This window comes from Anneissia japonica, unplaced genomic scaffold (genome assembly GCF_011630105.1).
Source record: "Anneissia japonica isolate Jap-2015-1 unplaced genomic scaffold, ASM1163010v1 scaffold38052_len244707_cov166, whole genome shotgun sequence".
Lineage (NCBI taxonomy): Eukaryota > Metazoa > Echinodermata > Crinoidea > Comatulida > Comatulidae > Anneissia > Anneissia japonica.
This window is the reverse complement of record NW_022697064.1, coordinates 211,892-224,912: the sequence shown is the minus strand read 5'-3', so window position 1 is coordinate 224,912 and position 13,021 is coordinate 211,892. Positions and strand designations below refer to the sequence as shown.

The window sequence follows — 13,021 nt, the reverse complement described above, 5'->3', positions numbered from 1 at the left end:
CTACAATGTAAACAACGAACGGAACTTAACACGCCCCAAGCTGTAAATGAAGTTTCTTTAGCCAGTTTCGCGAATAACTTGGAATGTGTGTTTTGAATAGATTGCAGTCATGTCAATGCATGCCTCTCTGTCGAGGCAAACTGTCAATGCCTTTAATGGCTAACAAACTTATTCAAAATAATAACCATAGTATGACGACAGAATTTCAACTATTGAATTAACAATGCAAAATGTTCAATACTATACTCACATTTGTAATTAATTGTAAAGTCTCCGTAGTTTTTCAACTCCACATACATTAGGCCTATTGTTTGTATTTGAAACGCCACCTGGTGAGGTGTCAAAACAATTCATTATTCTTTTTCTAAAGCGTTATGATTAGGCCTATATCGATGATGTTGACGATTGTTGATGATTATGTTGATGATATGATGATGGTAGGGGAGACCAGGGTCAGTTGTTACAAAATTTACATATTGTTCCTTAATTACGTAATTGAATGAGACAGACACACCATTTTTATTCTAATGTAAGAACAGTATATTGGTTATAAAACGAAGCAATTACAACTGTCATATATCAATCCGTTAATTAATCATTAATAAATTAATGAAGTAGATCAACTGTAACAAATTACCCCTGGTCCGGTGTATATTGTTACACCGTGTGGGGAAAGTTGTTACATTGTACAAACTAGATAAAATGTTTAAAATATGCAAACAAACATGCTTTAAAAGTGTATAAAAGAGACAACATTATTATTCTAGCCTTATGGTTAACTGTAAGACCGCATTATAATGCATTTTAGCTACTCAACAAAACAGTCAATCAGAAATGTCCATTTCTTCTTCTTTACAAAATGAGCGCACGTGTAAAGTGCGCCTCCTTCGGTACACTCGCTTTGTGACCATCCTTGTTACAGTAACAACTTACCCGTAACAACTTACCGTACCCCACGTGCTATTTTTATATTGAAACATAGATAGTTTTGCTGTAGGCAGAAATGTGTGGTAATGGCCTATGAAAGTGTTAGGTAATGGCCATGCTTCACATAAATATATAAACTTTCTTTATTCATCTACATGAGGGAAAGCTATTACAGAAACGGTTTGTCATGAAAAATTTACTTTTGGGGTATAAAAACAAACATTTTACTTACATTTCCTGTCAAGCATTCGAATCGTCACACTACGGCCGGCGGTGTTGGATCTTACAGCGCCCTATAACATGACACCGGTTATACCTCCCTCTACTTTTCCTATTTGGGGAAAAGACCACTGTAACAATCTACCCCTGTAACAACTGACCCCGGTCTCCCCTAATGATGATGATAGTAGTGGTGGGGATGATGTTGATGGTAATGATGATGATGATGTCGATTACTGCTGATGATGATAATAATGATGCCAACGAATGATTATGTTGATGATTGTAGGATAAGAACAGACTTAAAAAAAAGCGACTACCAATGGAATCAGTATATAGGCTGTTACGTAACTTTTAATTCAACAATTTCAATGCACGATGAACGTAACGGGTGATGTAATAATGACCAAAATCATGAGAAAGGATGACGAACGAATAGGACAGCTCCCATTTCACAGTATACATCGATGCGTCCAAAGGCTGAACCAAAGTATGTTAATTTATTATTGATGTTCGCATTGCATTGTCTTTACAATGTCATATAAATTTTTTAATCCACCATGCGCTTGTTTTGTATTGCATGTACATTTCAACTTTTTTTTACCGTCCTTTTTGAGTAATTGTTGGAAATATCGCTAGCATACGTTCTAAAGCACTGTCCTCATTATGTTCAAGGCCATACTTTCGGATAAGACCATGCCTACTGCGCCACATACACGCGACGTCCCTTGAGGAGGAACCTAGAAGGGGTAGAGCCTCTACAGGTTTGCCACCTGCTATTTCCGGTCATCAAGAGGTGCCACTATTTCCAGAATTTGCTCACCTTAGCTCCGACAATGGTGGGGTTGAGTTGGACTCTAATTTCATGCGGACTTTAAATGTTGTGTCTTCCCATTTCAGGGAAACGGATCCACTGGTTACCAGCTACTTCCTCCGCGCATTCAGGTGCCAAAACAAAGTTGTTCACCAACAACCATGGAGGGTTTGGGTGGATATGCACTCAGACCCACTAACTTTAAAATCCTGTATGCATAGCGGGTCTGCAGTTTAACAGCCAAATACTACAGTATATTTTTCCCCTCTCGCGCCAACCCCCCACCCCTCCCCAACGCCGCTCTTATTTTAATGGCCTGACCACTTGCAAAATGCGTCTGATGGCTATGTAGTTTGATAGAATGACGGAATCAATAGGACACATTAATATACCGATACAGATAAATATATTAATGCATAGTAGACTGGTTCATAGACTGAAGTACTAATGGATTTTAGGACCAATACACTGATGGATTATGTGACTGATTTACTGATAGATTGACAGATTAATGAGTTGATAGATTCATGGATCAAGATACTGATAGATGATGATAATAATAAATATAGTTTTATATAGCGCAGAATGCTAGAAACCTCTATGCACTTTACATTAAAAGCAAAAGCCGGATCAGAATTAAAATAAAAGTTGATAGAAAATGAGCAAAAAATTTTTGTGCAATCAAATCAACAATCAGAAATTTATAAAAAATAATAGGTCAATAGACTGATCAACAGACTGCTTAATTTATTACTATTACTTTACAATGCAAACATTCAAACAAAATTTCAATTAATTTTATTAAGGCACCAGTGCATAAATCACACAGTTCAGGTGCGGATCCGGTAGGGGGAAGATGTGTGCAAGATGTGTATAAGAGACAGGTATTTTTGGGTGTAACTAAGGGGTGCAGCGTTATCTGAGGACCGGAGCTGGGGGTGGGTATGGGAGGGGGGTCCCCTCCTCCCAAAATGAGATTAAAAAAAAAATTGGGACTTCTAGATGGCCGGAAATGGCTGGGATGGGAAAAGTATGCCTATTTTTTTTTTTTTTTGTCCAACTGCCCGACGAGCTTTGGCCGATTGGGGTGGGGGGTTTGACCAGACCAATGGCACCGCCACAATATTAATATATTAATGCAAGTTAATCTATCTATCCACGTTCTAAGCATTCATCAGTCTGTTAATCCATCAGTCTATTGATCCATTGTGTATATTGGCAGACAAATGTCCCCCACAGTCAATCCATTAGTTTGTTTATCATTAATCTATCAATATTATTGATATATTATTCCAACAGTCAATCTATCAGTTTATCATCAATCTACCAATATTATTGATATATTCCAACAGTCAATCCATCAGTTTGTCTATTATTAACCTACCAATATTATTGATATATTCCAACAGTCAATCCATCAGTTTGTCTATTATTAATCTACCAATATTATTGATATATTCCAACAGTCAATCCATCAGCCTATTCAGAAACTTATGCATTCATCAGTCTGCCAATCCATCAGTCTACCAATCATCCATAAGTATATCAATAAAGTACTGAATCAATTAAACATTGAAAGCTTATAAATTTATCAACAGGTCCACTGATTAATCTCAGATAAGATAGCATAATACATACTACAAGTATCGAAATGCACGCCATCGTGTCAGGATTCAATATTTTAACATTAATTAGGTATGATGATGACATAATTAATGTCGAAATATTGAATCCATCGTTTCAGGATTCAATATTTCGACATTATATCATCATCAGGAATGGTCATTCCTGATGGTGACATAATTAATGTTGAAATATTGAATCCAGACACGATGGCATGCATTTCGATACTTGTAGCATGTATTATACTATCTTATAAATTTATAATACACAAAATAAACGATAAAAACAAGAATGTGACAAATCATTTGAAGGAAAACATTTATTACTCTGTACAATCATGATAAACAAAACACAATGCTGCATTTCTGACAAAGCGTTAGAAAAAAAAAAAATTATGAATGGCGAAACAATGCATTGGTCCAAAAAGTGTAAAAAAAACAATAGTGGCGGGTGAAATTCCTTATATTTTATGAAGGTCATAGGTCATTGTTGACGATATCCAAGATAAACATGCACCCGGCCAGCATACAATTATGCACATGATTCTGAGCGTGTCTAAGGGGCAATAGCAAAAGTCACGTCTCAACACGTTTGTTGTGGTTCTATTAAATGCTTCATTAGCTAATATAATAATGAATCACTTAACATTATTCTAAAGCAAATATCCTTTCAGATTTAATTCCCACATTCCGGTCGACAAAATATATTTGTCGAAAATTCAACTGAGTACAAAATAACTAAGATGCTAATCAGACACTCGTAAAAAAAAAATGATCACTGTATTATATACACTTTTGTGTATCCAAGCAACTAGACTACATTTTGGATAATTTTGAATATCTACAATTTAACCACAAAAGGTTTATCTTCACAATACAAACTTATTCAATTCTTTCATTTTTACTTATTTTTAACAATGCTTTATGAAAAGCCCACAACAGAATAAGGCAATTTGCTACATCGAAGGCTTCTTCTCACTATCACTTGAAAACGACGATATACGTCACTCGGTAACCCATCATTTAAAAAGAGCATTATGATGATAATGATGAAAATAATAAAAATAACACCATCGATACATACACATCAATTATTCTTTACAAGATGTCTTGGATACAAATTTTGGCAAGTATTTTAACTTAAAGTTTATGTTTACTTCTCTTAATAAACTATACATGTTTAAACGAACAAAAAGTCATTATCTGTTATCGCTCACAATCATGTTATAAAACAAAACAAAAAAAACTAATAATTCATAGAACATTTTCATACTCTGCACTGACAACAAACAATGGCATTTATCAAAATATTATAAATAAGACACACTAATATATATAGGGCTATTATTTACCTATTAGAGTTTCACAAGCAGTAACTTGGCAGAAGTACACATAGCTTTTCACTAAACATTAAATCATGCATTTATCTCCATATCTCTTGTATGATATTAATGTCGTCTAGTACTCTGGTTTTGTGTTTATTTTTCTAAATCTACATTCTACAAGCATGCTTCTTAAACTGTGTCCACACTAACACATTTGTGTTATGTGCCTATATATGGGCATGATGTCATATTATTATACCCAAACATGGGCATAATAAAATGTAATAGTGTAAACGGAGCTTTATAGTTAACATTCATTGAAACTTATCTAAAATGAAATATAATCAAACACCGGCACACTGACATAGTACAAATAACATAAATAATACTACAATATAATTACTGTAATATTACAATTAATTCTCCTAAGCTGTATTTCTACCTACAGTACACAAAACAGCACAGATGAAAAGCGATCAAGTCCCCATTCTATCAGAATCAACAATGTTTTTTTTTTGTCTTTTCTAAAGCATGATTAGAAATACACAAGTTATCTCTTGGGACTTATCCCAATAAAAGTTAACTCCCTATTTTACTAAAAAAAAAAAATCTCATCAATCTTCAGTTTATTTCTTACAGTCCTTAGTTCACTCATTTTCATATATAGTAAATGTCAACAACATTAGGTATGGGATTGCGACTTGACACAGATCTAGTTTCCTAGATAATAATTTGCCTGATGAAAAAAAAAAAAGTTCAGCTATGTACAAAGCTGTTATGCTCAATGTTTTATTAACATTTTATAAAAATAGAATATGGTGAGGACCTAGAGATGAAACCTCCAGGGGCTTGTCCTAATATCGAAAAATGAGGACATAAATTATATCATCAAAAATTCATTAGTATCTTAGGCTTGTCCACAACTATCAAATTTTACATGACAAACTTGCCTATATTTAGGCATATATAATTTATTTGTCGCATAAAATTTGATAGTGAAGACATAGCTTAATGCTCTGTCAACGCACTCAAATTTTATGCGACAAATTTGTTTGATGTGACCATATATGGGTATGATGATGTCATATCACTCCCAAATATGGGCATGTCACAGTTATTTGTCACATAAAAATGTGGACAAGAGCTAAGATTATAATTTAAGACACTTTAGAGAAGCAAGCAAATCTGATGAATATCTACCACATATTTCTCAAAATTCTTAAATCGCCATTAATTATGATTATAAACTAGAAAAAATGTAGAATATGTCTGTCCAGATTAATTAAAGGATCACTAAATCAAGATCAATGTATGATTATATAGTTGCAAACAGAAGGAAATTGCTTCAACAAAGTTGCAGAGACAGGTGAAATCAGTATATCAGATCACAGTTGCAAATACTTGGAGAATTACTATACTGTAGTTGCAACAGAGTTGCAACGGTAAATAGTTATTACTTTACATCATGCAGTTGCAACAGAGTTGCAGATACTGGGAAAAATCAGTAAAACTTAATTGCAACAAAACAGTAGAAGAGAAAATTACTACTTTGGATCATGGTTGCAGCAGAGTTGTACATCCTGCCAAATCACTACATGAGATCACAGGGTTTCAGAGGAAAGGAAAATCACATCAGACTACAGTTGCAACAGAGTTGATAGGGAGGGGAAAGTGTTGTATGATCACATTTTATGAGATCACAGTTGCAATAAATGAGAAGTCACACCAAGATAGCATTTCAGTTACAAAAGCTTTGGGGGCTCGGTAAAATTACTACAATTTACAGATCACAGATATAGAATAAATACATCGTTAATAGTTCAAGCTTACATCGCTACACTGAGATGTAACAGACTTGTACGTGTTGTGTGCGTTTACCACAGCTGACTGACCACCAATCTGATTGGTGGATTATTATTACATAATCAATAAAAATCAAGCAACGTATACACTAAATGTGTACATGGGTTATTCCACTATCGGCTAAGCGCACCTGATCAACATCAAAATCAAGGTTTTTAAACACAACTTGAATAGAGATTTAAAACAATGCAAGCCCACAGAAATATAATTATAATGTATTTAAATACAGTTACTTTTTTTGGTGAATATGCAACTATTTTAATTAAACTAGTAAATTATGTATATTATATGCACAGACTGGTATTTTGAAATACAGGTCATAAGACATATCTGAGGGAATATATGGGTGAGCTGAAATGCTACAGCATCTGCAGGTTCATATTCAAAAGGGTATCAATACTTAATTCCTTATAAGCTAGACATAGAATATAGGATCTAGGCAGTTTTAGAAGTTTTATCAGACTGTTAGTGATGAACTGTAGCATTCACCCAACAGAAATAGAAAGATACATGATTTGTTTGATCAGAAATGTCTGAAACAAGTATTCAATATCACACAAAATCTGTTCAGATATTTCATAGTGTGAACAATTTCAGCAAGTACTTTCCACTGGAATACATTTTGTAGGTATGTCTGAAACAATTATCAAACAAAATTTGATCTGTGTCTGACAAACTAAACTCGGATAATATATGCCTAGCCTCAAAATGGTCAAATTCCAAAATGAAGCTGATAACTAATAAAATATTTCACGAGCACTATGTTATAATGACTAGTAGGCGTTCAGTACTTGAAGCTTAGCTCAATATTTGCATTTAATTTATGCAATCTTCACAGCCTTTCAAGGATGACATTTCAAAATGTGAACATTTCATGTCAGTTACTCAATTAAAAATCAAGATTTGCTCTTAACCATGGCAAACACCATCACACAGAATCTTACATTGTAGCACTATCATCATAATTCACCAACACATTCTCGCATAGGCATATCTTTGACATAAATTCAACAAATTTTAATCTGATAATTTCAAATTTCTAATTGGTTTTTCTGTAATGTTGCTTATTAATAATTTTCAAATGGAAGTACAGTAATTTGATTTCAAATACTTAATTCATTATTCATAAATATTTTTTGTGCAAATGCTGGATTTGAACCTAAGAACTTCCAGTTATATTCAGTTACTCTACCAACTGAGCTTAGATACTGATAAAATCAATTAGCAATTTTTATGTTTTAAATCATACGATTTATCAATTGTGAATTATTTTATTCTCCATTAATGAACTTTCAACAATATATTGCGAGGTTCCAACAAGTGCTAAAATGATACATTTGGGCAAATCTGAAACCACCTAGAGTAGAGTGGATGACTCATTGATAATTTCAGATCAACAGTATTTATAAACAGAACATTTCAAATGTTTATCACATATCGTTCAACGGACGTGATTTCGAATAAGAGAGAAGCTATAAATTTGTCTCAAGTGTACTTAACAAAACCAAAAAAGTCAACTACAGTAAGTGTTTCCAAGAATTGACATAAAATTTTAAAAAATTATGGATATAATTGCTCTAAAAATGTACAAACTAAAATTTACATTAAAAATCTAATTTTTGTCATAAGTTACAAAAAAAAAAAACAGGTTGACAATATTAAATGAATATTCTAGTTCTGAAGTGCTGTCTTAAATTAGCCTTTCGATTACATCTGGTAGCCATTAGAGTGAAACAGAATTAAACCTACAGAGACTGGGTGATGAGTTAGCATTGATAGTTTGTTACGGCTTGCTGAATATCCTGCAAAAACACCAGCTTAAAAAAAAAACTCCATAAGTTTAAGATTACAAAAATAACATTCTAACTGGCATATATTATTTTAGTTTTGATAATTTTACTTATATGTTGTCCTGTGCATCCTGCTAAGTAAGGTATTTATTAGTTATTTATTTTTCATGGTTTATTAAGTAACCCATTGTAAATGTAAATGTTTCTGTTTAACTGATACCCCACATGGCTAGTTTATTGATAATAATTATTAACTGCTCTCATAAACAAAACTGTAAGATTTTTTTATTTCTTGTATAATGATTATTTGCAAAGGTTAACAGGAAATTATATAAAAAATATTCTCACTAATCGATTGAATGAAATCAGAATAACTGGGCAGCATTTCAAAAACTGTTTAGCATATTTCATGGGAAGGTTTCGACTCATATTCTCTGCTAGAATATCTATGCGTAGTTCTAGGTGTACACAACATACAAAATGCAAACAAACATCACACTTGTGTTAATACTATGGAGTTTTATGTGATGAATACATATGATTTGCCCATATATGGGTGTAGTATGACATCATCATTCCCATATATGTTCGAATTGAATATAATTCTCCATGCTTGTACATTCTAGTATAAATTCAATGACAAGCATGTACAATAGCGTACATGTTTGTGCGTAATGGCCATCGCAGACTAATTGATATAAATTTCGTAGCGCGAACAGAGCTTAAACAGGTAGACTTATTCTGTCTTAGCATTTTCCTGCTCATCCCCTCATGTTTGACCTTGAAGTTCATACCTGGACCACTCATCAGCTTGTTAATTTCAACCCCTGCAAACGCTTACAAGCAAACAGGGTGTGCATCCAAGCATGAAATCTACGTTGTTTAATGGATTAATCAGTCCCATCATAACCACATCACTGCGTGTCCAATCACGATGATGCCTATTATTCCATTCCAAACACACTTCTCTTTTCCACGTGATGGGTTTTTACTAAGCATATCACATCCCATCTTAGACACATTACATGCAATGTTCTAAACAAGCTTCTCACAGTGAAACCTATTACGCCTCACATTCGCAACACACATTCTACACATTAAAAACCTATCACATCTCACCTTCCTAACAGGCATTTTTCTGCAAAAAAAAACCGCATCGTTTCCACCATGCAAACACATTTCTTGTTCCACAATAAATCCTGCCACATCCCACTTCTTTACCAGACTCCAGATCCTTCAATTTATTTAATTTTTTTCCTACTTAACTGTTTCAAGCAACAAATATTACATCTCATTTCCATTCATGTTTTAACACCATATTTACGAGGATATAACAACACGATATTTCCCCGATAAAACATACCACTTAACTTGACAATAATGTGTCTGACAATTCGCAGCTAGAAATTTCCTCATGTCGTTAAGGTGTTAGGCTGTCCAAATCAGCAATAGACATATAGGTTGAGGTATAGGCAGTTGAAGTCAAATTATCGCGTATAATGGAAAGATAAATTTCAGTAATGTTTTTCTCATCACAGCACCACCTCCATTAATGTCAAAATATTATTAATGTGTACTTCAGTGTAAAACGGTATTCATAGGCTATATATCGCTGCTATAAAGAATCGGCGTCTGAACGACTTTTGGCGAAAACATTAACAAAGGTGATTTTGTTAACCCGATGTAATAAGTTTGTTAAAAACACAAAATCGCAGGTAACTACTTCAACTACCCACGACCTCCATAGTAACTAGACAACTAATGGGTTTGGTGAATTCTTAAACATCAAGAGTTTCTACAAAAGTAAAATAATAGATAACACAAATCATATCAACAGGATTTTCAAAAGATAAAAATTAATTTGTCCAAAATGTGCATATATATGTAAATAAATAAATTTGGTTTTAATATCTGAGTTTAAGGGTTTCCATTGTCCACAAATTTGTTAGCGACACATGATTACATATTCTTAAGTACATGGCAACATCTTTTAAGGCCAACTCTAATAGCATCATACAACGCGGCCCGATGCGATTTATCGTCGGAGGACAGTCTTAAGCAGTCGTGAGGAACATTAAACATGTTTAATATTCTACGTGACTTCCACAGATCTGACGCGACAACTAATCGTGTCGGGCAACGCTGTACGACACTGTCTGAGTTGGCCTTTACACTCATTTCGTTCAATATTTTCATTATTTGTATGAACAGTATACCTTGATCAGCTTTCACATATTTTCAAGCAAAACAAATAACATTTTTTTCTCTAAAAAAAAATTATGAAAACCTTAGTTGAGTTTTCACTTCAATTAACCACCAAAAAAATATGTAATTTTTTTGGCTCAAAGCATTAGAATAGTACTAGACTAGACATTACATAGGAGGGAGGTCATGACACCGAAGATATGGGAACTTCCGACGACCCCATTTGCGTCAGCACTTTGTCTAGCCACTGCAGTGGACCGTTCAGATGGATCTCTATCCAACATGGTGTGCTAGTGACATCTTGTCTGTGATACTCCGCGCCCCATCCCTTCACGAAGCTCATACGGATTGTACACATCTTGGTCAGCTCGTAAACTGCCTCAAATCCATGGTTGACGGACTGCGAGAGCAGGGCTGCGAACTCCTGGTTGTTGAATATCTTCAAGCTGCAACCGGGTGGTATTTTACAAACTGTCGTCGGGTGAAAACCGTGATGGTAATTACAGTTGCGACTCTGTACGAAGATGCTACTGTCGCTCAGGCATTCGGCATAAACCTCACCGCCTACATAGTACAGATGAACACCTGGAGATTGAATAAAAAGCATAATTAAACCATATATCTTATTTTTAATTTTTTTCATATATAATTTATTACCTATTCCTTGAAAGCATTTTCCCCTGTTAACTTTCTTTACTGTTCAATCCATAAATCGCCAAAAATTTAAGGATCTATGTGAAAGATTAAGGGTAACTGTATTTTTTATGTTATTAGCGGCAGTTTTCTGCAGCAGTTGAGGCTTTCAATCATAAGGTTGGGGTTTCGAGTCTCCGCTGTGCAGATTCGTTTGTGTCCTTGGGCAAGGCACTTTAGCTACATTGTTTCAGTCCACCCAGCTGTATTAATGGGTACCAGCAAACTGCTGGGGACTAACCTGCGATGGACTAGTCCCCCATCCAGGGGGAGTACAACTCTCATCCGCTTCACACTACAGAAACTGGGCATAAGGTACAGCCCTATGAGCCCAGTGGCTTGGAAAGGATTTTTTTTAGTATTTTATATGTGCCCATTAATTGGCAAATATATATTAAAAATCCTTTGTGTGCAATCATCTGCCTATACATTTTTTGCTGAAAAAACTTTGTTACTATATGGTCCAATATCAATCATCTGTAAAAATGTAGTGTTAAAACTGAGCAAAGCAGTATAAAAGAAGTGCAAGGAGCCAGGCGTATCCAGGAGCACTAAATTATACACATCTAGATGTGTATAAGAGGAATGTTGGAGGGGTGCAAAGGTGAAGGAAGCTTGAAGCCAGCAAACAAAAAAAATGAGGTGGTCTTTAATTACTTTAGCACAATTGTATTGCTTTGAACATTTTCAATTTGAAAGGGAGTAGGGCGCAACTTGTAGATACGCAACTACATGGAGCATATTGGAAAGTCAAATTTTACAGTAACATGTTGAAGATTATGTGCAGCTCTTTAACCTTTGAATAAAATGTGACCAGGGAAAACTACTATAATCCATTGATATATTACCGATGTGCTAGGTAGCTGCTTTTTACCAGATGTTTAAGTTAGTGTGTAGCTGTTTGACCCATTTTTATGCCAACTCTGGCTTTATACAATGTAGGTTCGCAGCCCATTTCACTGTGCTTCATGAACCATCTTTCCAACCATGGATTTCATTTATTCTAAAAAAAAAAGTCTACATATAAATATGAAAATAGCCCAAGGCAGTCAATGAACTAGGAGCTTATGTCTGTCAATGATTCATAAACCATATCTAGGAGGGATATTACCTAGCCTAGATTTTATAATTAATGAGTGTCCAATTACACTTGGCCACCAGAGGTATCTTAGCTACTACTACTTCTTGTCTATAATACAAGAATTATGAAGCTTGTGTAATCTGAACTCGAATGAATATATTTCGCAGAATAAAACACAAAAACAATACAAGAAAATGTCAAAGCAAGATACAATTGAAAACTCCGAAAGCAAGAAATAGTTCAAAAAGGTTTCAAAGAAATTCCATTGGGAACCTGCAAGCAGAACATTTTTAAAATATACAATATTAAAATATCAACAATTTACTGTGTAATTCATTCAGCTTATCATCAGTATTTTTGCTACAATGTATTAGATCTTTTTGCAATCAGGGAGCAACAATTACCATCAGAGTAACTATTTCAGCATAGGGCCGCACAGAGGATTTTTTAGAAATGTTAAATCGTTTTAATCGCAAATTTTT

The 13,021-nt window shown here is 34.3% G+C and overlaps 1 protein-coding gene across 2 annotated transcripts in view; it reads right to left on the bottom strand.

Annotated features, from left to right (window-relative positions):
- Positions 1–3,887: 3,887 nt before the first annotated feature.
- Positions 3,888–13,021, bottom strand: part of LOC117102199 (mothers against decapentaplegic homolog 5-like) — a 41,587-nt gene continuing 32,453 nt past the window's right edge. For both annotated transcript variants that reach the window (XM_033242421.1, XM_033242420.1), the window contains exon 6: positions 3,888–11,350. In XM_033242421.1, the coding sequence (XP_033098312.1) occupies positions 10,950–11,350 (401 nt within the window). In that variant the 3' untranslated portion in view covers positions 3,888–10,949. The remainder of the gene's footprint in view (positions 11,351–13,021) is intronic.